At 44.7% G+C, this 25,614-nt stretch overlaps 1 protein-coding gene across 1 annotated transcript; it reads right to left on the bottom strand.

The window, feature by feature from the left end:
- Positions 1-981: 981 nt before the first annotated feature.
- Positions 982-25,614, bottom strand: PRPF6 (pre-mRNA processing factor 6). The gene is made up of 21 exons (XM_068416249.1): positions 25,460-25,614; positions 24,388-24,556; positions 23,496-23,614; positions 22,806-22,884; positions 21,969-22,145; positions 21,011-21,166; positions 20,508-20,602; positions 19,627-19,783; positions 19,268-19,430; positions 16,218-16,336; positions 15,362-15,580; positions 13,638-13,760; positions 12,681-12,802; positions 11,455-11,593; positions 10,354-10,473; positions 8,963-9,139; positions 8,281-8,414; positions 7,698-7,789; positions 5,181-5,295; positions 3,060-3,186; positions 982-2,300 (listed from the first exon to the last, which is right to left on the bottom strand). Exons 1-21 carry the CDS (start codon positions 25,528-25,530, stop codon positions 2,148-2,150), a joined length of 2,826 nt encoding a protein of 941 aa, XP_068272350.1. The 5' UTR covers positions 25,531-25,614; the 3' UTR covers positions 982-2,147.

The raw sequence follows: 25,614 nt of genomic DNA, 5'->3' as shown, positions 1-25,614 counted from the left end.
GTGGAGCGCGTGTGTTTTAGTAAGAGATGAAAAGAAATGGTTGAATAATCCAGCTCTTCTCAGCTTGGCAAGAACGTTCCTCCATGCAAAGTGGGAACCACAGCACACCCAACAACATCCCGCTGAAGACAGGACCCATATAACTTGTTTAGTGAGCTCTATACATAGTTAAAATTTGTAGGTGCCATAATCCATTTAAAAACCACAAAGACATCTACAACCACCAAAAGGCTCTAAGACTGATGATCCTGTTCATCTTAAAAAAACAAACCCAAAAATAAGCAACATAACCCCCCCCAAGGCAGGGGGAAAGGGAAGCTGCAGACATAAAAAGCAGGTGGCAAAAGGAGTTTGGTGCTGCGAGGATGGGGGGACAGCACCCAGGGCAGGTTCTCTTGCCCAGAGCTTCCAGCACATCTCAGCACTGGGAAACCACATCTTTTCTCAGCACCCTCAAGGAGCAGTTTCTGACTTATTCTTGAAATCCTGGTCTAGCCATATCCCCTTCCCACACGTCCACCCTCCTCTTTTCACAACAGACTGGTGTCTCCGTTCTCCTCCCCAAATCCCCCCCTTCCCCTTTGCACAAGCCCATACACAGGAAGGATGCCGATGACGGCGTGACATCCCAGAGCAAGTCTCTCAACTCCCAATGCCTCTCACTCACCTTTGGGAAACTACAACTCCATGGGACATCCATTAACACCTTCCTTAACGAAAATGCAGCTTCACATACTTGCACCAGCTACATAAGAGAAAGCACAAGAGCTTCTGTTATGAACCCAAAGAAAAACAGGCTTTTGCTTCAGGACCAACCACTTTAAGACAGGCTCCTCATCCTTTTTTGGCACATCTTGGTGTAAGCACCGCTGGCAGACACATCCCCGGAGTGGTGGGAGCCTGATAAGTTCAAAGGTTTCTGCTATCAGACCCACTCTTCCCAGTCACAGTCAAAGGGCAAGACCACGTTCAAAGAGAACATGAGGAAACAAACCAACCAAGCTGGATTTTATACATATTGTCCAAACAAGTGATAAGGGCTTTTCTCTTCCAACTAAATACATTAGATAACGCTCACACACCAACCTAGGCACTTCTGCTATATCCTAACACATAAGACATTACAGCTTTTCATTCAATGATCACAAAGTCAGGTTTTTGGGGTCAAAATAATACAGATCACAAATGTAGAAGACAGCTTATAAAGGGTCCCAAACCAAAGCTTTTCCTCTCGTGAATCTGCTTTTTTTCCATCTGCACTTGAAGAGTCATCCCAAACACCCCAGGTGCCACTCTAAAAGCGCACAGTCTCTCAATGGCTCTAAAGAAAGGTTGTTCCTTCAAAAGGGCCTTCAGGGATTGCTGGATTTTGCCTTGCTACTTTAAAATACCCCTGTGCTTAATGAAATCAGACACCTAAAAGGACAAGGTTATACTATATACATTTAAAAAATTGAGGAAAAGGTCTCTAAAAATACGCTCTTGAATTTCACAAAGTGCTCCATCTGCTCAGGGTTTGAGGAACACTTTTGAGTTGTGCTGCAGCTTGCCAGCAGAGGAGACCAAGCTAAACCAGATTGTGGCAAAAAACTAAAGAAGAGGGGCCAGCCCAGCCCTTCCCCGGCTGCTGGCCTTGCCCCAGACCTCCACTTGTCTCCTCCGAGGACATTTCATGTATTCAACCAGCAACAAACCAGACCTGCTGACAAGGAACCAGCATCAGATGGGCCAAACACTACAGACACTGCACAGAGGGGGACAGGACAGGTCAGGAATACATGCTAGGGAAGAAAAGAGGAACTGCTGAAGGTCAGAATCCATACAAGCACTAATTAAAGCTTGTATTTACAGGGGGGGGTCAGGCATCAAAACAAAAATGCCAATGGAGCCTCACAAGACCGCTCATCTCTGCTACGTGACACCAGCGACAACGTTCAGACGTGCTGCGGAAGCTGCCGACCGCGTTGTGTGAGCCAAGAGCACTGGGATGAGAAGGGAGCTGCTTTTCTTTTTGGAAGGAAGATCTTTCACATGGCCACCGACCTCCTGTCCTCTGAAATCTGTGCCACCGTAAGGGGGAACGCACCAAAAGCGGGTAAGCAGGCGAGTCCTACAGAAGTGACTAACACAGCCAAAGCCAGCACACTCTAGAAGGTATTTTTAAGCTTGGCTGACACAAGCACAAGAATCTCTCCGATCTTTTTCTGCCAATTCTGTATGTCCTTGGAGACATCACACCAGAGCTCTCCGTGGCGAGGTTCGGCGTTCTCACAGCGCTTCCTCACCTCTTCTTGTTGTTCCTGTGAGGAAGAGAAACGACAGTTTGCAAGTCAAACATTTAAAAATCCCCTCCCTGATTCAAACACTCTTCCAAAGCCTACGGTGGGGCTTTTGGTTTGTTTTTTTAAAGGCAGTATGGAAGCCCAACTCAAAATTCAGAGGTAGCAACTCTCCTGCCTTGCTGAACAAAGTGGCCAAATTACAGCCAAGCAAGTTTTGGCTACACCAGAGCAACTGCAGCAGAAGCTTCCTTTGCGTTACCACCTGCATGAGACCTGTCAAGTGAGAGGTCTCTCTGAAGTCAGAAGATAAACACTCCCATCATTTCAGTAATATCAGGCAGTAAAAACTGCCCTAAGAGATTAGAACAGACTGTTCCTCTGGCTGTGTTCACGTGCAACCTGTACTTGACACTTGTGAAGAAATGGGACTGGTTATACAAACCCAGCAGCGCAATTAGAGGGAAATCTCCTACGAGAAAGCTTGACTTTACAGCAGAAAGATTGATTTCATCGATTTTTGCATGAACTAGCATGACTGTGGACAGCAAAGCAGCCTGAAAGACAGCTCAGCTAATGACAGAGCCTTTTAAAAACCACCACGCAGGCCTGTTCACGCTCATTCATGACCAGGCGTGATGGCTGTAGCCTCATCCGTGAGCCACACAGGCAGCAGCGTGCTCAGCCCAGCGCTGCAGCAGTCCCCGGGACCGGGTAACCAACCCCAGCCAGGGACTCCTGCTGCCTTCCCCTGCTCCCCAGTCCCAGGCACACACTCACCTCTGTGCCGTGCTGGAGCTCAAATTTGTAAAAGAAAGCCCAGGCATCTCCCAAGTCAGAGTCAATCTTCACCGTTCGGTGGAACCATTCTCGGGCCTTGGTTATTTTACGCTCGCTCCAGAACAGCCTGGTGAGGAAACCAGAAGTGAGTCAAAGAGCCTCTCTTCAGCGGAACCAGCGGAAAGGCTCGATGGATATTTCAGGTTTTTGCTCTCCCAAGAAGGAAACAACAGATTTTGTAGGCATCTGCTGTCCTTCCCTTGGGAAGGAAGACAGGAGAGGACTGAAAAGAACATCTGCCACTCTCCCCGCAGTGAAGCGGGTTAAGTTAGTCCCTGGAAGAGACAGACCCTCCGAGAAGGGAACCATTACTCTGAACTCAACCTTTGCTAACTCAGTTGCTTAATTTTCCTGTTCCAGAGTTGGTCTAGACAGAGACAGGATCACATGCCTACATCTCTCTCCCCTCCTCCAACTTCTTCATACTTTGAGTCAATTTTAGCATGTAACAGTTAACTTCTAAACCCTGAAAACTGTACGCACACTCCTGGAGCCGTGGCTGTGTGTGGTCACACCTTCACATCCACGAAGCGTGGTCTAGCGGAGCAGACCTACCTCGTCAGCTCCACTTCACGAGGAGAGGCGAGCACGTAAGCTCCAGGCTCAAATCCCAGCCTGGCACCCAGCCCTTCTGCTGCCCTTTCATAAAGGTGCTCCTGAATCCTGAAATTTCTCCCCAGTAATTAACCAGCTGAGTCAATAGTTTCTTGGTTTCACTCCTCTGCATTAAAGAGTTCATTTGAGCCAGGAAGGTCTTTATCAAATCTGACAGCCATCCCTCATAAAGAGCTTAGCCAGTCATAAAATTATACAGCTTATGTGATTGTTTTTAAGCCCTATAATACTCTTGATTGTTCCATGTTAAATAAACTGTGATTTAAAAGAGCATGAACAATGATAGCAGAGGCTCAACACCTGCAGGCAGTGGCCATTTTCAGCAACACGTTTAATAAAAGTTTTCCACAGATGTGTGACACTACAGTGTCACTGTACCTACATGCCAGTCGTGACGGGAGGTGGAAGCAGTTTATGTTGGGATTAGCCACTAAACTGTCTGAGGTTGCACCACAAGGGGCCTGGCAGCAGTTTCCATAAAGCAAAAGTTAACATTTTTCTCACTTGCTGCTGAAGCTGAACAAGTCAGCTATCGTGATCTGGCAGAACGCAGCGTTGCAGTCACTGGAGTGTATCCTGCAGTTTGCTTTGGCTTATAAAAAAGAGTTGTGAAAGAATTGGGCAACAGTTTGGGCAAAATGCTTCCTGCATTAACCCCTTCTGGTATTCACAGGGGAAGGAAAGTAAGTTTGTTCCAGTCACGACGGCCGTAGAGCCGTTCGCAGATCAGAAAGGATCTGGCGTGAGTCAATTCTAACAGTGGTTTCTCTTCACTGGAAGCCTCACAACTGGATCTAGATGAGAAGATAATCCCTAGTAGATTATCTTCCCATTTCAGAGAAGCAAACTACAGTATGACTCGTAGTCTGCATTCCAGGAAGGGCCACAACTGAAGAAAACTGACATAGCAGAAATTCAGGAGGGGAGAAGACTACAACAGCACAGAATCTAGCTCAGGATTATAAAAAAAATCTGACAGAATCTAGGACAAAGAAGAGATGAAGAATACACAGCCAGCCCCACAAAAATTGAAAAATAACTGGCAAAAATTATCCCTATGGTCACAAATACTTAAAACTTATCTTAAAAAAATTAATTAAGCCTAGTTCACCTGAAAGCACACTGAAATCCCCTTTCAAAGGACAGAAAGAGAGCAATTTTCAGAGTGCCAATACCCAGCACTGGAAAAGGACTCTGTGCTGTCCTCTGTGCCACAGCCCCAGGCCCAGCAGAACAGCCTGAGGGCAGGCTGACATCCCCTGCTTCTAATCAAGGGAGAGATCTGCACAGTTCCTAGGAGACAGCTTGAGAGCTGTGACTTGCTTTGGGGCTTATTAGAGCTGCGGCAGCCAGAATCACACGGTCGTGCTCGAGTGCAACGTTTCATCATGGATGCAGCCACACACAGAAACGGGTATTTTTACTACATGGAGCGCAGGAACTCACTTGGCCACAGCCAACAGGACATGTGGGTCATGTTCACACTTCTTGAGAGCATCCACACTCTTGGTCTTCCGTTGCGGTCGCGCTTCAAGGAAAATTGCCTCTGACCACAGGATTCCTTAAACAAGTCAAGTAGGAAGATTGTTTAGCGTTATTTCTGAGATTAACCCTCCCCACCCTGTCACCAGGCCAGCGCTCTAATGCAAGCAGCACTGCTGCCCCCACCCTGGTGGTTACCCGTGCCCCACCCTCACCCCAGATCACTCTTTCTGCACGGACACTTCATTCAGCACTCTGAATTTTTAGCTGTCACGTGCACCACGCCAGACCTTCCATTCTGAACGTCTCCGTACCATGACCCTGCTGCAGCTTCAGCGCTCCCTGCGCTGGTGTGCGCTAACCCAGAGCTCATGAGGAACAGGGGAGGGCAAATCAGCATTTCAAAAGCAAAAGATAACCACAGAATCAACCAGGTTGGAAGAGCCCTCTGGGATCATCGAGTCCAACCATTGCCCTGACACCACCATGGCAACTAGACCAGGGCACTAAGTGCCATGTCCAGTCTGTTCTTAAACACCTCCAGAGATGGTGACTCCACCACCTCCCTGGGCAGCCCCTTCCAATGGCTAATGACCCTTGCTGAGAAGAAATGCTTCCTAATGTCCAACCTGAACCTCCCCTGGCGAAGCTTGAGGCTGTGTCCTCTTGTCCTAGCGCTGGTTGCCTGGGAGAAGAGGCCGACTCCCACTGCGCTCCAACCTCCCTTCAGGTAGCTGTAGACTGCACTAAGGTCACCTCTGAGCCTCCTCTTCTCCACTTGTCCGAATGGGAAACTGCCAGGGCAGAAGGTGCCCCAGAAGGTGCAAACTACACCGTTTGGAAGCAGTTTCAAGGGTGCCAGAGAGCACCAGTCTTATTGATGCTGGCTCTCCACATGTGCGATGGACAGAGGAGGTTCAGCAAAGCCAGGTTTAATCCCTAAGCTCCTCTCACTGCCAAAAGCAAGAAAGGAAATACGCTCGGAGGAGCATGAAATCTTCAGTTTCTCCTGTCAGCCAGCCATACCTGCTGATCACTTCAAAGCAAAGCCTGAAAGCTCGTGTCTGCCAGGACTCTATCAAAGCGCTCTCGCTTCCCATAAACTGCAGCACAGGAAGACACACAAGCTCTGAAGACTGCAGTGGCAGACTGGAGCAGAACTCTCCTCTTCTTGCTCTTTATATATAGGGTCAAACCACTTTTTTCAGGCCTCTATTTTCTGGCCTGCTGAGGACACAAACACCATTATATCTCAGTTTTATTCTGTGCAGCCTGCCCACATCAGCCATAAGCAACCAGGAATCAATTTATCCATCGATGGATGCTTACATGACTGTAGGTGTCCCATGAGCTAATCCTGCAGGCTTTTATTCTGGTTTGTAGAGTTTTAAGATACAGTTAGAAGCGATTTTATTTGAACAAAAGCTGAGATCCTACTGCCCAATTTCCACAGCAACAGGCAGACTCTGTAAAAAGGCCTGTGGTGGCAAACACTCGTTAAGCATTAGGTCATTCTCAAAACAAAGTGGGACTTGGGTGGTATTGCTTTGTTGACCCACTCGCATGGTGAGCAGCTTGCAATGAGTTTATCATGTCATAAAAGTCACTTAATTCCCAATTATTTCACTGGGACTTAAGCTGCCAATTAAACACCTTTCAAAACCTAGCCTGAAGGCAAGCTAAAAAGGCTTGCCCTGCAGTAGACTACTACATTTTGTAGTTAGAAACATCTCTCCAAAGATGTCAACATATTGAAATAATTGTCTTCTTGCAATTCTGCCAAAAAATCAGAAGCATTATGCACTTTCTCCTCCCAGCCCAAGAGGCAAATGTTTCCACTGCTGGTTAGAACCAATTGACTTACATTATATGACCTATTAGCCTGTTCTTAAGTGAGTTAAAATAATCAAAAACCAGGACTAAACATTTATGGTACCTGATCCCCTAATCATGACTGCGACTGAAATTTCTTTTCAGCCCAAGTTATTAAGCACACAGTTAGCAGTGCAACCAGTGCAGGCAAAGCAACAACGGGACATCTCCTATGGCCAGCTGTACTCCAATGAGACAGGGAAAAACCCGTTCTTCTTCCACTGAACTTCCTAATTACAAACATTTGAGAGTCCTTCTTCAATTTTAAACCTTGGCAGACTTCTACCAGCTTCAGAGAAAAGCCACCCTTATCCAAGATGCTGTCCCAGGAAACCTGGGAACAAACTGTAGACCACAGACCCAAGAATATACTGGATACTGCAGCAAAATGGAAAGAACACCAACCCGTGACTTTGTGGTGAGAGACAGCACAAAGCAACTGGGATTATTCACAAACACCTTCAACATTTCGTTTGCAGAAGGATGACTGACACCTCTCCAAAACGTAGTATTTTGAGACCTGGCCAGACACGACATCTTGGAAAATGATGTGCCTTTATCAACTGGGCAAAACAACCGTGTTTAAGATAGAAATGAGATCCAGCTCACCTGAACTGGGGCACTCCTGCAAGGCCTTGGCCATCAGAGTATTTGCAATGTTCTTCAACCCAGCTCTGTACTCCAATCGCACAGACTCTAACCTGGTAAGGAAGAGACTCAGTGATGATATTCATGACAACATATGCACTGTGCAGAAGCAAAGAGCAAGTCACATAAAGGTCACTGGAAATTGCAAACATCTACCCAATTTCTGAGTACGTGTAGGTGACTGCCATCTTCCCATTCCTCTCCATCTAAAAATAAACATGACCTCTAGTCTATAATGGCCTAGATCAAAAATGATCTGAAAAAGGGACTACAACAGAAATGAAAGATCCCTGGGGTTTCATGCTCCGTGCACCACAACTATCAGTAAAGAAATAACTAGTCCCCAGCTCCTTAGAGCAGCTACCTACTAGCCAGGATCACCAAAGCATTTCTGGTATTCAGAAAACATTGTTAGTCCAGAAGAAGCTCTAAGATGGGCATGGGCATAAGTCCAGGCTCAAATGGCTGAGAAGGTGTAGAACAGCTGGCCTGAAGAACACATTGGCTTTGTAGCCCAAATTCAGTTCATCTCCACGCAACTCACCAGAGATCTGGATTCTTTGGATTCTTTAGGCGAGACTTTTCCAAGATGGCTCTTGCTCTAGTCAACTGCCCAACTTTCTCTTCCAGCCTGGACAGCAAAAGCCACAGGGGTATGGAATGGGGGCACTTCTTCAACTGTATGAAAAAAAAGTATGGTAATATGTAGATTTTAAAAAAAAAAATCTTATAACCCCTATAGAAAAGAACTTCCCTCCCTACGTCCCTCTGGAGAGTTTAGAAGAAGAGTGACATGGCTGAGGACTTTCAGAAGCATTCATACCCAAGGACACCAATTACCAGTGCTCTGTAGGCCACCTCCTTTTACTGTGTGTATCTAAGAGCTCCTTAGGAGGCTTTGCTTTTAAGAGTTCTGCTTTTAGTCTTTACAGGTCTTAGAGAATTCTTGTGCCATGACTTTTTTCCTACCAGTGAGGAGTCAAGCACACAGCAAACTCTCTCAAGCAAGAAAGTGGATTTTGCACATGGATACTGGGTAAGAGAAATTCTTGCTGCTTATTTTACGGTCCTATTTTTTTTTTTTTTGTTATTGTTTTAACCTATGACAGAGAGAACAGAAATCACCTCTTTGGTTAGTCTGGGACAGAGCCCTCTCCATTTTGATTCAAAGACAGACATCTCCACGCCAGAAGCACAAAGCAAACTTGCAATAACATCCATCTTACCCCTTGATTATAAGCCTCCCGTGCTTTCTCTACCAGCTCCTTTTGTTCCTCGATTTGTCCCTTCATCATCCACAGTTTGGGGAAGTCCTCGTAGTGCTTCAGGGCTTCCTCACAAAGCTCCTGGGCTGCAGCGATGTTCCCAAGCACCCATTCTAACTTCACAGACTTCATGAAGACCTGAGAACAAACCAGAGCTCTTTATCCCTATCAGCCATTGAAAACTTACTCTGTCAGTGCAGCGGGTTCCTGCTTGCATATGTTCATTAGAATGTTATTGATTAGCTACAGTTTAAAGTAAAAAAACCCTAAACACCAGGGTTAAATAATAGCAGGAATAGATAACAATGAGAAAGATAAATGTAAATATTCAAGGAGCTGGAACAGCATGATCAATCTATATCTCACCTATTAGCATAGGGTTGACATTTGTACAGTATCAGTACAAAGAGCACAGCTTTAAGAGCACAACCAATTAATAAATTTGAGCCTGCTTCATCAGCACAATCTGCTCTCCTTAGATCCAAGCTACCAAGACCATCTATTCTTAATTATGGCTTCAAGTTGCAGCTGTTGACCCACTAATTACAAATAGACACACACACTTTTCTGCCCCCAAACACCTTTCTTTTAGCTACACATCGAAGTTACAGCTGCAAGAAATACATTATAGACCAAAAGCTGTTTCCCTACTCTTTGATCCCTGTCCTCCTCATTCTCAAACTCCCCCCAGCAGGACTTTGCAAGAGAGGCATCAAGTCTGAGACCAGAGCTTCAGCCCCAGCTGGAGAGAAGCTCCCTGACTGACAAAGAGGACAGTGTTCTCTAGGATCTAGGATGAAGCACAAATCTAGGGGGCAGGGAGGGAGGCAGAGGGGAAAACAACCTCATTTTTCTTTTACTTGGACAAGTTAAAATGGTTCTGTATGAAGAGCTGAAAATCGACAAAGTTTATCATACCAGAAGTAACTCGAGAGATAAACACACGAGTGTAACTTTAAACAACAAACTCGACCAGCGCTGTCTGTAGCACAGCAAGCACAAGTCTTCTGTGAAAGTATTTTCTCTCTCTTTTCTCCAAGACATGCTTTTATGCAACATGAACATTATACAAACAGCTGTAAACTGGGAATTTCCTGACTTTTGCCATTTGTGTTAAAAAAGCTGAAACCCTTCACTTGATCCTAGCCTTTTTTTCCCGTCATGCCGTGATTTTGTGTCGCAATCCACTGAAGAAGCGCTGCAGCAAAGCGGCCACATGCCTGCGAGAGGCAATGGCAAGGAGCCATCTGGTCAATCACTGAGGCCGCAGAGCTGAAAGAACTCCTCCTTCCGCCTCAACTCCCCCGTGGCCAAGAAAGGTCTCAGCCTCTCCAGCCTTCACACATCCTTACCCTTGCAGTGGGGGCACTGCTGCGAGCTTTTGCCAGCAGCCTCCTTGCTCTTTCATACTCATTGTTTTCTGACTCGAGCTTCACGGCAGCCAGCCAGATCTCCTCGCTGTTGGGGTTGGCCTGCAAGAACATAAAATGACAGACAAATGCATACAGTGAATCAACAGCAGATTTAATCCTTCGTTTGATCCAGATTAAAATTGAAATCAGAGCTTTGTCAATCCACAGTAGGATTTTTTTTCAGTTCAAGCTCCTCCCAATCTTCTTTGACCTTTGAAGTTTATAGAAATTCTCCAAAACAGATGCACAACACAAAGATATATGCCAGTTGAGAAGCTGGATGCTTCTCAGTTGTTGAAAAGCATGAATGCTTGATCTGAACTTCCAGTTTAAATACTGAAAAGATCACAGGGTCTGTCACAATGAGACCCTCATTTTATTATCCCTGAGCAAAAAAAATGAAGCTTGAATTCCCAACTGAGGTCTGTGAAAACTCCTCCAATAAAAGTCATTTCAGTGGCAACCATGTCAAGAAGCCTTCAGGATGGTAACAAAAAGCACCAAGAACACATTTAGGAAGTAAATATCTTTTCCCTTCCATCTCAGGACCTGCCATTTGTTTCTGCTGTCACTCAGTTTTTAAGCCTCATTCCCTGTGTTAGAACCGTACCGCTCTGCCCATCTTTCAGCATCCAGCAGACAATTCCCTGCATTTTGCTATGGATTAATGGGTTTGGCCCAGGCCATAAGTAATGCAGTAACCTCATTAACTAGGACAGATCACTCCCCTTTTTACTGAGGAGATGGGTGACCCAAGAGAAGGGGATTCTGATCCATGACTGGGGTTGGTGGGAGCCACAGGAGTAAAATTAATGGTTTGCGAACTCAGAACCTGGTGTAGTACTACTAAAAGTAGTAATACACTCTTGCTTTCAGCTTGCTGCTATTTTACAGAACATTTTGCCACATAAACCAATCAAAGCACAGCAGAAGCCCCTGTCGTTTTGAAAGGCAGCAGGAACCAGGTGTTGGCAGAAAAAGCCTACTCTCTATTCTTTACCAGTCATACTTAACACCATCACACAAGTCTAACATACCCACCTGGAAAGCCAAGGCCAAAATGCTTCTGGCTGCTGGCACATCTCCCGCCAGCCACTTCGATTTGGCCCCCATGAGCCAGAGCACTTCTGCTTTGGGACAGTGAGCAACAGCTCTCTGCAAAAGAGCCTCCAAGGATTCTCTGAGACAAGAAAGAGCAAGTTACAATCACTCGAAACACTGCCAAAGGCGAGCTCTCACACACCGCTTCCACTATCACTCTGTGTTATAAATATTGTTGCAAAGTCCAACGTTGTAAACCTTGTTTCATAACAAGGAAAGGGTGGGGTCCTTTTTCACCAGGGTTCTGAAATCAGCACTCCACAAACGGCTCATTGTTCAGACACCTTTGTTTGATAGCCTCTGCGGAAAGACTCTGCACACAGACAGCTCATTTGTCTTGGAAAGAGCCATTTCTTCTTAACAAACCTTGGTAGAAGCTGAGACAGGAAGTTTTTCAGAATTATTAGATACAGCTGGCTTGATCTTATTGAATTTTTTTCTTCTCCTCTGGAAAATAGACTTTTCAGGTAGAACAAGGGGCTTAAAAGCCAGCCACCACTGGGAAACACAGGAGAACACACCAAAAGCAAAGACATACTCAGCATCTGCAGCCACTTCCACACTGTAGCCTTGTTGGCTTTAATAAGGATGATTCCATGTGTATAAGGGGTCTAGTGCACAGATTGCTTTATTCTAAACTTTGGGCAGAAAGTTTTAGATATGTAAAGTTATGAATAAACTTAAAAAAAGAGGCCTGAGCTGTGACAGTACAACACCAATCTTAATACAGCCTGTGATACACATCCACAGTATGTTTAACCAGAAAATGCCAGAGATGCTTGGACAACTTCAGTGATGAAGTAGTTTATCTATGAAAATTAAATTAAACACATGTATTTCTAGGTGATTTGTATTCCCACTTTTTTCTAGAAATGCCTTCTCGAAGATGACTGTCCCTACCTTGCCTATTCATAACTATTTTTACCAAGTAATCTCTACTGCTAAAGAACTTTTTATGACTCCATAAAAACCAAAGCTGTTCTGACCACAACCATAACAAAGAAGATCAGAGCTGTAAACAATGCCAGCGAGTTTCCACCAGCTTAACTAACCCTGCACGTGCAACACACCACTTCAGGGCTGATCTTGGAGCTCTCCTTCCTCCCCAGTCTACCACCCTGTAACAAGGATGAACCCCCCACCCAAGGATTATGCAGCACACGTACCTCGTCCCGTGGTTCTTTTCAAAGTACGCCGCTCGCAGCCACACGCTCTTCTTGCTCGGGAAAACTTGCAAGGCATAGGCATAGATTGCTCGGGCACACTCCAGAGCGTTATGAGCCACACACTAGGGAAAAACACGTCAGAACTAAGTCAGTTTAGGGTTGTGCTGAAAACAAGTGCAACAAGGAACGACACATAATTCAACACAGAACTCAGTAACTCAGTGTAATACATGGATTGGGGCATTACATAGAACAGTCACTATCAGCTTTTTAAAAGGAAGCAGGGAGGATATTTTCAAGCGTCCCTCTATCAGAGCACAAGAATCACTGGCCTTTCAGTGGGACTGACATACACAGGCCACCCTGAAACATTAGCAAGGCGTTGTAAAGGCTCTCATGTTTGCACATCAATTTTTTTTACAAGTAAAACCACAAGCGCCCCAGCATACGCTCCCCTACTGCCACAAGCCCAATTCAAGGCCAATGAAGTGGACATTTCTCATGCTGAAATATAATTTCGTTTTTAGTGCACAAACTACTCCCCTAAAGCAAAGAAAGCCTGGTAAAACTTTTAGCCACTCCCCTGTCCAGTCTTACTTAACTCTTGAGCTACAATGCTTATGCCTTGAAACTCAGCTCCCAGTTCCTTTAACCAGACCTCAATCTCTGTTGATGTCACATACAAAAATAAAACAAACAAACATCAAAACCAGCAAACAATCTATCACAATCACCAACTTTTTGCTTAGTCAGAATTCAAATCTGAAAAAAGCTCTACAATACAATAACCTTCCAAAAGGCAGACTGGCCAAGGGCAGGCAGATGTTGTGGGAATCACATCCACTTTCACTGGTAAAAAAAAGGTCATTTCCCAGCCTCCAGATCAAATTCCCCCAATTAAAATAAAAAACAAAACAAAAAAAATAACAAAACAAACAGCTTCACAGCTGGACATACACTGTCTGCATCTTCCATCCAGGTATGTTTCCGATCTTCTTCCTCAATCCCAATCCCAATCACAGCTCGCATGATTGCCTGGCACGTGGCCACACTTCCAGCTTTATCACATTCCTCAGCATCCTGGAAACAAGAGAAAAGCTCTGCTCATTTTGAGAAATCAGTACGTTAGACTCCGCAACAGCAACTCCTCACGTGCAAACACAGAGACACTGTGGGTCACTGCCACTTTAAAAACACCTTATTACTCAAACATATCTTGACACTAACTGGTGAGCCTACACCCACGGAGAAGGTGCTATAGTTGTACACAGAATCAATCAGAAGTTGGTTAGGAAACAAAGCCCAGCGACTGCGTCCACTGGAAAGGAATAAGTGTGACAATGTGTGACCTTTCCAGCCTGAAAAGTCTCCTCTGACAGCTCCCCTGACCGGCCCTGGGCCTGGCCAACAAAAAACTGCAAGAATTTGAGAGGGAAGAATTGTAACATCAAAGCTACTGACCTTCTTTCAGCTTTGGGTTCATTACTAAGTCTCAACAAGGGCTAAGCAATAACTAAATTTAAACGAATACACCCTCAACCACTGTTAAGCTAAAGGTGCAAAGGCTCTTACACCAGAGCATCTATGGAAAAGTGGGGCTTTCTGACATCTGAAGCTTTTGAAAAGCCAAGCGTGTCTTGCTTCAACTTGTTAAAAAGACCTCTGATCGGATAACAGGAACGGAACAGTTCTGTACTGAAAAGGAACTCAAGAAGGCAGTGATGCAGTGGCTGTGGTGGTGGTTTTTTTAAACAGAAGCCGAAATTAACCTTTGTTTTACTGCTGTAAAGATGTTAACAAGGATATCCATTTAATATTAAACACTTTGTTCATTATCAATACTTTTAAGCAGTGTGCCAAGAACATTTTGCTGCCTTGACCCACTGTAAGAGATTTTTGTAGTGAACTGGTTTAAAGACTTTGACTTAAACAAAGCACAGTCCATATTCAGGAGTTAAGAGGTTCTTTTAACCTCAACATCAAGCCATTTAGATGGCAATAGTCTCTGAAGTGTCCTACTAACTCAAGAAACTCAAGCACCACAACTGCCAAATGTGACCCAAAGACTGGAAACCCCGACAACATTTTGCTGCTTTTTTAGTACAGAACATCAAAACCACGACGACCTGGGATGAACCTGCACAGGGGTCATGGTCTGTAAACGCCACTGTACAACACGCTTCCACAAGTCAGCTGTGACTGCTTCACACAGCCTCAGGACTACAAGCCAGTAAAGGACTAACAGAATATTTCCTGCCTGCTGCATATGCAATATTTGTATTGACTTCTTACAACACTATCTGACAAAGACTTCTTTGGCAAACAGGTATCTTTTAAGCCAAAAGAGACACACGGAAAAAATACATAAATCCTTCACCAGGGGCTTAAAGCCTCTGTCCTACTTAACGCAGCAGCTGCTTCAACTTGAAGCTGGTTATCTTCCAAGACAGAAGTAAGCCAGACATTCCTTAGCTCAACACGCGCAATGTTACCCCGGAGTATCACCTAACTATGGCCCTGGCTCTCCTCAGCTTTTCAGTCTCACCTCTTGTATCTTTATGGGGATCTCCACTGATAAGCCTAGTGCAAAATTACTCTATCCTACAACATCTTGCATCAATAGTCTTCAAAACAGAACCCAAAGAGTTCATCTGGGTCTCTAACCGACACCAAGGAAATACCTGTATCCACTGCTCTCGGTTGATTTCCACCCCGTTAGCCCTAAGAGATGTGATGGCTCTGTCAATGATTTTCTCCACCATCTGCGTGTTTCCATTGGCTTCCTCCAGTTTGGCAGCAGTAATCCAGATGTGACGATCCGTTGGAATATTCTCACGGGCTTTGTTAAGGACTTTACGAGCATTCTCATATGTCTCCAGCCTTGCCAGCGCAAGCCACAGCTGCGGAGCAACAAAAGATGTATTTTAGATTAGAACAAGGAGATGACAACAACAGTGTCGGCCTTGAGATAAGCAACTTTATGCTCTTTGCTACCGGTTGGCAATTGTCCTCAGCACTGTAAGCAGGCTGCAGAATATCAATGCAGAAATAGTAGAAACAGAGTCTACTACTGTCCTTAAAGCTCAATCCTAATCATCTCAAGATATCATCTCTGTTTGCTGGGCTGCTGCACTCATATTTTCTGTTCACATCATCTTTTAAACACGCTGGTTCAGCGTTTCAGAAACGAGCTGCTTCGTTTTAGACTCCCCAGGCTACACGTACGCTTGTTTTCACAGTTGTCGAGGCACTAAACGCGAAGGAGAACGTGGCTAATTGGCTACAGCAGGCACAGCAGGCCACTGGCATAACTAACGTAACAATTACACAGGAAAATGAGGCATATAATGACCACCAGACAATTAACTCTGGAGAAAAAAAGCACAGTCCACTACTCAGCACATCCTTCACACTGTGGCATAAAGTGCGTGGTAGAAAACTCACACAGCCCTCACTCTGCCTTTGGTTTTCAAAGCTGTGCTGCCAGCCTGAAGTGGTGTGTAGGGGGTGGCTTTATTCTACTTTTTGAAAGCTTACTTCAACACTAGTTGGACAGCACTCCACAGCCCGACTCAGCATGATCCTGGCATCCTCAGGTTCTTCTAACTCCACAGCTGCCTTCCACAAACGCACCGAATTTGGAACGTGCTCAAGGGCTAGAGAGGCAAAACAGTTATGTCAGTCATGATAAAGTAGTTTACCAAAGAGAACTGTATTTTTTAAAGATTATATATTAAAGGCTTTGTCCTATCACAGATGAAATTTCCTGAAAGAGAGAAGGGAGAACTGTACTTATATTAGCTCTTGCTTCAACAATGAGAACTTAAAAATCAGAAAATAACAAACTTAATTTTAATTGGAAACAGGTTTTGGTGAGCCAAGGGCTTTTCCCCTGTACAAGCTGTAATTGCAACCCCTTGAGTAAAACACCTGGCTGGACACAGCCTCCAGTCTCAGCAAATGAGTGTATAGAGAATCTTCAAAATTGGGTAGCTGAATCATGCTGGGTCTCCCTTTATAAAAAAGGAGCATCTTCAATACTAACTAATAACACAGTCTTGTTCCTTAGATGTTGAAACTGTCCCTTCACAATTTAGTTTTCTCATAGGCATCTCCTGACAGGGTAATGGATCCCAGTTTAGCTTCCGAAAAAGCTACTGGCCTGCTAGGCAAAAATAAAACAGGAGGATGCACAAAAGCTTGAAGGTGTTGCTGACACTAATACCCTAAGAGCCACTGAATCCAAAGCATTTGGCTCCATCTAATTCAGAGTCTTTGAGGCTTCCTTAATCTTGTCCAAGAGTTAGCTACTGCTGGCAGAAAATGCCTTCTCTGCAGACTGTCCTACATGTCCTACAGAAACATTAAAGTCTAAACAACAACTCTTCTCAGCCTGTCTCTTCATAACCTCATATCTTAAAGATACATCAAGAAACTAAAGGGGTTTTTTTAGCCTTTTGTCACAACATACACCACAGATCACAAGTATTAGCTGCACTGCAGTAGCAGTTCACTGCTTCCATGGTGATTGTACACAAACGTGCTATAGTAACAGAGGACTGGGCATATCCTTCTTCAATAAAGCCAATAAAGCCAATAAAGTGGTCCAAGCATAATTGCAGGACCACAGAAAGGGGTGAGAACAGGCACCTTAACCTACTTTCAAACTAGCCAGGCTTCTAGGCAAGGCTGCTCCTTCAAGCATTCCTGCAGAGGCAGAGGCACACTGCTGAGCCCCAGCTTCAGAGCACATCCCAGCTCTACAGAAATACACAGAGCATTTACAAGGAGTGTGCACTGAGGATTCGGGCATTAACCATTTCTCCCTTGAGTCTGCAGCAGCAGGAGATTTTTCTAAAGAATTTAAGTGAATAATATCCGCCTGCAAGAGCTGAAAGCATCACTCAGCAGGACAGAACATGTTTTCATAGGTAGAGCGTTCCATTTTTACACCTCAAGCTGCATTTTAACACTCAGCTTGCTGGCTCTCCAATCAGAGAGAGGCTTTAAAAACTCCAGAGGTTCTGCTGGATAGCAGGAATGCACACAGCCAACGGACGAGAGAAACATTATGAAAGATCACACTTTGGGGACATTACCTGGCAGTCACTCTTTCTTATTTTAGCTGAAATAATGGGTTAAACTGCCACTTATCTTAAGGCTGTATACACAAACAGCTCCAAGCATCATATTACTGATACTCCCTAGGTAGCAGAGGAGCACTGTGAAGCTGGTAACAGGCAGAAACTGGAAAGAGAATGATAAATCATGTTCCATTCCACTAACAGCTTTGTATCAGAGATTAAGTAGGTGGTTCCAAAAACCGAAGCAAGATGTTTTCCTCTTTGCAAACACAGTGTTTAAAGCAAAACTCAGTACTTAACACGTAAGTCATTGCTTTCACACAAGATGCTCTCCTACCCAAGCTGGACCCAGAAATCTCTTTCTGCTCATGTAAAAGTGTTTTTCTGTTCAGCATCTATTATTGTTCTGGAGAAGGACACAGTGTCCCAGGAGCGACACTTCTCAGCATGCTGCACTGCTTACCAAATTAAAATAAAAAAACCCTACTGAATAGTTGATATCTGAACTCTTACAACTTCAAACCCAGGAACCTTTTAAGTGCCTTTCATCCATATGCAGTAAGAGGACATTTCACTGGAGACGTGCAATTTTACATGCAATCATAAGAGGTAGGAGGCAATTTACTTCCTTTGAGGCCAAGCCATTCAATACTGTAGACTGCTCCACAATGCTTTAGTAAATGTATTAAATCCAGACCCTTTTCCCTGTCTAAAAGTCAGGAGATACAATTGATACAATTCAATAGTCATGAAGGATCTAATCTCTACTGATACAGGCCCAGTAACTTAAAAAAATAAAAGAATTAGTACTATGAACTTGTGAGGAAGACTCAGGTTCAGGCCAACCCAACACACTGCTGTTCAAGAGATCGTTGCTTGGAAAAGACAGTAATTGCACAAGAGAGGAAAACCTCCACGTGCAATACAACAGAAGACAGAAGGTTTTAGGTAAGCACCACACAGAGAAGCTGTCTGCCAAGAACACAACTTGCTACACTAAAGCAAACCCCAAGGCCCAGCAGGCCCAATGACATGAGAAACTCGAGGCCTCTAAAGTTCCTCCACCAGAAATCACTGTGGTCAGGTTAGAGACAAGCTGGAACTCAAACACAAAGTCTGGTATTCTCTCCAAAACTTATCACAAGGTGACAGTTAAAACACGCTTTTCTGCTTAGAGCATCATTTTTTAATTGCTTTCACCTCCCTATCTAACGTTGATCACGCTGGAATTGGTTTTGGTAAGTGAAACATCATTTTGCAATTGCTCAGTAACAGCAGCGTTCCGCTGAAGCATGTTTTACAAATACTTCAACAACTCTACTCTTTGACCCAACAGCAGCAAGTTCCACCATTAAGGCACACGTTATTAACTCCTGTATTTCTATCAAGGATGCAAAAAAAACCCAAGCACTTGAACTTATGGACACATCTTGAACAACTTACAATGCACTACAAACAGAGGGAGGCTCAGACCCTGCTCCCTGACCCTGCAGCAGCTCTCACCTTTCCTAAGGACGCGTTTCTTTGCACGGATATCTGTCTCCAGCTCTGCTGCTCGTATATAGATTCGGACAGACTGGGGAAGGTGGCGGACAGCTTGGGCCACAACAGCCTTGGCTGTATCCCCAGGCTGAAGCCGAGCAGCTTCCAACCAAACATCTTCGCTCTGTCAGGAAAAAGAAACAATCAAAACAAGAATTTAAAATTAGAGCTTCTAGCTAAATATGGGTTCTTTTAATACTGCAGACAGTGAAGCTGTATCAGATACTGCCTGATACAAGCTTAACAGAGAGATGGTGCTGCTTGGAACCACCTTTTCCTACTGTCCTGCAAGGATCAGCAGGGACCAAAGCAATTCTGACCTTGGGGCACATCTCTGTTCCTTTCATGATGAGGTTTCGAGCCACTTGGAGTTTGCCAGTGACCTCCTCCAGTCGGGCTGATGCTATCCAGGCTGGTGGATGATGAGGATTGGTCTCTCGTACAGATTTCAGGAGCAAACGGGCTTTCTTGATATCACTAAAGGAGAAAAGACAGGCAGGAAGATTTTCAGCATGCCAGCAACAATTCTCCTGAATCAGGAAGTGCTTCACAGTCAGTTCTTCACAGCCACACTCAGATGCACAGTAACGGCGACCTCAAATGTTTCCATGCTGGTGACTCAAATTACACACTACCAAAACAAGCTTACAAATATAAACTAACACAGCAAGACCACAGTGAAAAACAGTTAAGTATTTAAGTCAGATTTTTAGGAATTACAGCTCAGCATTTGCAGTTGGAAGCTGATAAGCACAAGCATTGATTTAAGTCAGGTATTAGCATCAACATTTGTACATATTGCTTTGACTTAAATGGCAATTCTTTATGAAACAGGTGTCAAACTTCAGGTTAAACAGGTTTTCAGAGGTCATCAATCAAGCCTAAATTAGCAGCACACAGGTACAATTAACAAGGTTATTTCCTGGCTGGCAGGCAGCCACACACTGCTATCACTCTGGCATGTTAGTCCAGGGATAGAATATAAACAATCCCCACAACTGATGCATCCAGGTCAGATGCTAAATCAGTTGAAAGACTATACCAGACCTCATGTTAAAAGAATTCATCCTCAAAAACTCACCTGGCATCTTTTACAAATTAAATGTTAGCTCAAAGCCACCTGCTCAGACAGATTTCCATTTATATGCAGGATCACAGCCATAACTAAGAGGATAAACCAGTTAATCCTTCTTAAACTTACTTGATATCTCCTCCATGTGTGGGAATCATCGAATTCAAGTCTGTCAAATATCCTTTCGGGTCCACTACAGTCTGGCCACTCACAGAGTCCGACACCTGGGAAAGTCAAGTCCAAACGACCATTCACACAAGTCAACAACAATTTAACAGCAGTATTTTTTAGCATTTTGCCCTGCATCCCTACACAGGGTCCAAGAGAGGCTTCCCTTGGTAAAACTACCAGTGCTGTTTGTCTGAAGTCCATCTCTGGTATAACTGGGCAGTCTGCTCTACCGTAATGACCAAGACTACCAGGGACAAACTGTTATTTCTCAAGAAATTCTGTTAGTGTAGAGGACATGAGATTTAATGAGGAGTGCAAAATGATTTCTAGTCACAGCTGAGCTGTTTCTTCTCTCCAGCACCCAAGAGAATGAAAGACTTTTCTACAACCAGGTCCTAAATAGCAGCACAACACCAACCCTGGGTAAACCTGTGACAGATCCTCCCTTTCAGTATCCTTACCTGGCTTAGCCTCATATCCATCAAGGTGTTCCTGGCTTGGCCAATCTTCCTCATATCCAGTTCCCCTGTCCCAGGTGTCATCAAGCCTGGTGTCATTCCTCCTGGGTATGGAGTATTCAAGCCTCCAGGATATGGAGTATTCAATCCACCAAATTGCTAAAAACAAGAGCAAGAGAAATACATTCCTAAAAACTCTTCTGAGACCCATAGGTACTTCTGAAACAGCGGCTTCCCTGAACCACAAGACATTTCTCATACAGGTTTTGCAAATCTGTAGGTAATTACGCAAGTTTAGTCAAATCAGTGAAATATGTAACAAGAAAGTAAGTCAAAAATTTGAGCACAAGTGTCTAAACCTAGCACATTTAAACAAGACTAGCTGCAAAGTCATCCCACGGACATCTGGTGCCAATTCAGAGCCAGTCAGCTTCTCCTGTTACTATATGACCATAGCAGCCTGTGGCCACGTAGCAACAAGTTAAATTACTTAATTTTCAGTTGACAATAAGGCAAATAATTTTTAACACAATTGTTCCAGAGTTCAGCAAACCATTAGGTGAAACTGAACTTTATCTTCTGTTCCATTTTCACAAAATGTTGTTATAACAGAAACGGACGTTGGCTATGCTCACCAAAACTCAGTATCACCATTCTACAGCCAGAGGAAAGGAAAAGAAACACTTTATTCCATTTTTAAGACAAGAACCATGCTCTCCCTGCCTATCCTCAAGTTTTCTCTGGCAACGGGTGTGCACTGAAAGACTCCGGCAAGGACAGGAGTTTCGGCAAGGACAAGAGTTTAACTTCCAGCAACTCCTTTGCCAGACTCACAAACTACACCAGGTTTTTTGGTCAAGTATCTTTTTTTCCCCAACGCCACTAATAAATGCACAGTTTAACCTTGTCTCTAATTATAAAGCACAGATCACACCTTCATCAGGTTTGCTTTCGTACTCACCGTCTGGCGTGGGTCCACAGAAGTGTGATTCTCCCCTGACTGTAAGTGTTTTGCAAAGAAGCTATCGGGTACAGGAGTCAGCTTCTCATAACGAGGATTCCTCTGACGCTTGTTCCTGGCATCACCGACTTCTGGAATACTCAGCCACTCTTCTTCTGTGACCTCCGCGAGCTTCCGCTATTCAAACAGGAGTTGCCATCATTACTTGTAGAATTTTTTCCCTTTAACTGCTCTTACTCCTTAATAATTTGTTTTCTTTCAGATAATTGAAGACTTAAAAGGTCAAAGATCAGATTTTTTTCTAATCCAATGTACAAAAGAATCAGATGCATTTAATTAGAATTTGGTTTTAGTCCAGACTCAGATTTCAAATCAATTTTGTTATTAAAGTCAGTGCTACAAACATTCAGATTTATCTCAGTGCCTGCAGCATTGAGTGGTTTATTACTAATCATTAAACAGAAGCTTAAACGACACATTTTATTTAAAAGAAGATTCAGATCCTGCTCAACTAATATTTCAATGCCAACAAGTTATCAGTCCCTCAAAGACAGAAGTGTACATCAGTTCTTGAGGGTCCTAAAGTCACAATAAAGCACAAAACAAAAGCTTAGTATCATAATTTGCATGAAGTTCACTACCTTGTGTATCCACAAGTGCTCAACAGCAGAATCACTGTATCTCCCATATCCCTGAAAGCAGCTTATGAGCACCCACGGCCACCAACTGCGCGCTTGTTTGCTAACACACAGAATCTGAACAAAGAAATGCAGAACATACATCCCCCTCCCATATGTCACAAAAATAAAAGTCACATTTCAGACATTTTCTCCTTACTTTCAAGTCTGAGAACTGCTGCTGAATTTTGGGTCGTTCCATACGGTATTTTTCTATTTCCTCTTTTTCTCGTTGTTCCCTTAGGAAAAGGATTACTGAGGTTAGGCTCAAAGTAACACTCCGTAAGTCTTTAAACAAAGTGTTGATATTACAGAAAAATGCATTTGATCAGAGCTAAGGCATTAAAAAATTTTTTTTTCCAAGATGCCCTATCAAATAAGACAATATTACAGTGTAAAAGCAGATGTCTCCAACCAAGTGAACTTCAGCCTTTAACATCCTCTTACCTGTAGACCAGGTAGTGACTTGAAGGAGGTAAGTACCACTCACCAGTTTCCAAGACACCTGCATGACATGACTTTTCTAACAATTATGTGATGTGTCAAAACCAGCCACTCAGCCTCTCCCCACATCATCCTAATGAACTGCAGCAAATTGTAATTAACTGCAGTGAAGCAACTCAACCACATCGACTCTCAGAGCAAGCTGTGCAAAATACCCATCGTCCGTAAAACTTGGAGCCACAGGGTCAAAAGTACAGCATTAAACCAAATAAAAACTGCTTAAGCTTCTGAAAACATACCCAGGAGACAAGGACAAAATCTGAACTGGAAAATGGAAGAGGTAGAGGAACACTAAAATACAAACTAACAAGGAAACAGCCCATGCCAAGGGTGTAATTTTTCCTACCTTCTTTCTTTCCTGCGTTCATCCATCCTCTTATCCAAAGCTGCATAAATAGCATCTGCTTCCTCATCATCTTTTTCATAGGGACCGCTGGAGAAGAGGCTCCCAGCATATCCATTGAACTAAGAATTGGAGGGGGGAAGAGGAAAAAAATGTAAAAAAAAGCATCCTCCTCAGTTTAAAGCTCCCATTATGCTCCTGCTACAGTCACCCCAACCAAGGAACACGCACGAGCGGGCTCTTTCTAACAACATTGCATCAGACTAACACATCCCTCAACAAAAGCAGCTTGCTTCTGCCACCCCTGGTGTTTATCCTCCCACACCATTTCAAAAGCAAAACTGCTTCAAAACTGCTTCTCTTTCAAAATTGCTTCTACTAAGCAATAAATGAGATCCCAGTATAGAAAGGCCATTTTCCTCCATTAACTACTTTTTTTTTAAAAAAACTACTAAAAGCAAACAAAAAGAATAACATAACATTTAGTTAACAAAAGTGGGACTTAAACACAAGAGACTACACAGGCCACATAAAGACAAATATATATCAAAGCACAAGAGCTTTGATTCCCTTTGTGCATGAGAATACAAAATACATCCCCCAAAGTACTTAAACTAACATTTATTTATGGATCTCTGCCCAAGACTCTCAGGGCTCTGTATAGATAATTAGACCACAATACATGGACCAAATCCCCAAGGAAAATCTGCAAACACTATGCCATTATGTATAACGAGGTCTCAATTAAAAAAAAATAAAGGAAGTAGCAAACTACAGGAAATTCTGGCCTTGAAACCTCAGCTAACACAGGGTTTCAGAGAAAGGGAGCAGGGAGCTGAAGGAGTCCTCTTCCACTCAGGGAAAAACACCTCCAGGATGACGAAAATCTCATCACCTCATCGTAATTGGTGTCGTTCAAATCTTCATCATCATCATCAGCCGTCTGATTCTTTTTCATTTGATCCCCAACAGTTCTCTTCCCCGGCGGAGCATGACGATCGTCCACGGGGTCGTTGGCATCGCGCGCAGGGCCGATATCGGAGCGGGTGGTGAAACCTGTGGCTCTGTGTTGATAAACCAGGAGCAGCTGTTTAGCACACCGTCACACGGGCAGTCTGTCAAAATTATTACTTCTAACAGACAATAAAAACACCGTTCTTTTGCAAGAATGGCATCAGCCAGTCCCCATCCCTACCGTTCACAAAGCCTGGGGGAAAAAAACTGTCTCTTTATAGGGAGAATTTTATCTATAAAGACACTGCAATCACACGGCTCACTGCTCTGCCGTCCATCTTGCACCCACAGATGCTCTCTCTTCTAAACTCTGCGTCTCTCAGTGGGGCACATTAAAGCTGCTGACCTGGCAGGTTGTAGGGCACGGTGGGCACAGGGACACGGCGACTGGGGCTTGTCACAAACCCCACATCCAACTGGCCCGTATTTCCCAGGGCACAGTCGATGGAATCACCCTGGCGTAAGGGCACCAACAAACCAGCGCAGAACAAACATCACTCGCACCCAGCAAAGGGCAACTCCTGGCACCCACCCGCCCCCAAACCTGCCCCTCACTGTTCCCAGCACAAACGCACCCAGATTTAACGATTCTTAACAGCGCCCCACATATAGACGCGGTTACTAAACCCTCAAAGACACAATCCCCTCCCAGCCAGAGGCGTCTAAAGCACCCAGGAACTTATCCCCGGTACCGGGGCTGTATCTAAATACAATCTGAACAGCAACGCGAACCGTCTCGGGGAAATCGCACTGGAAAAGCCGAGCAGGCCGCGCCGGGCCTCGGCCTGCCCCAAGGGGACGGGGACGGAGGGGGCACGGGCACCCAGCCAGGCACGAAACGGCGCCCGGGGACGCGCTGGGGCCCGGCGAGGAGGGCGGGCGGGCCGTGAGGGGGACCCGGGGCGGGGAGGGCCTAGGCCGGGCCCGCCGGGGGAGCGCGGGCGGTGCCTCACCCGCGGCCCAGCCCCGGCACGTAGCCCAGGGGCGCGGGCATGCCCAGGAACGGCTTCTTCTTCTTGTTCATGGTGCCGGCGGCGGCGAGGCGGGACCGGGGCCGAGGCGGCTGGACGCGACCGGCGAAGGAAGCGGCGGCGGCGGCGACAAGAGG

The sequence above is a fragment of the Nyctibius grandis genome, chromosome 19 (assembly GCF_013368605.1).
Source record: "Nyctibius grandis isolate bNycGra1 chromosome 19, bNycGra1.pri, whole genome shotgun sequence".
NCBI classification, from domain to species: Eukaryota; Metazoa; Chordata; class Aves; order Nyctibiiformes; family Nyctibiidae; genus Nyctibius; species Nyctibius grandis.
This window is presented reverse-complemented; position numbering and strand designations above follow the sequence as displayed.

Coding starts and splice junctions, on each gene's coding strand:
- PRPF6 (XM_068416249.1), bottom strand. CDS start 25,530: ATGAACAAGAAGAAGAAGCCGTTCCTGGGCATGCCCGCGCCCCTGGGC. Junction 11,594..12,680: donor GAAAAGAACCACGGGACGAG/GTACGTGTGCTG, acceptor TTCTTGTCTCAG/AGAATCCTTGGAGGCTCTTT. Junction 2,301..3,059: donor AGCTCCAGCACGGCACAGAG/GTGAGTGTGTGC, acceptor TCTTCCTCACAG/GAACAACAAGAAGAGGTGAG.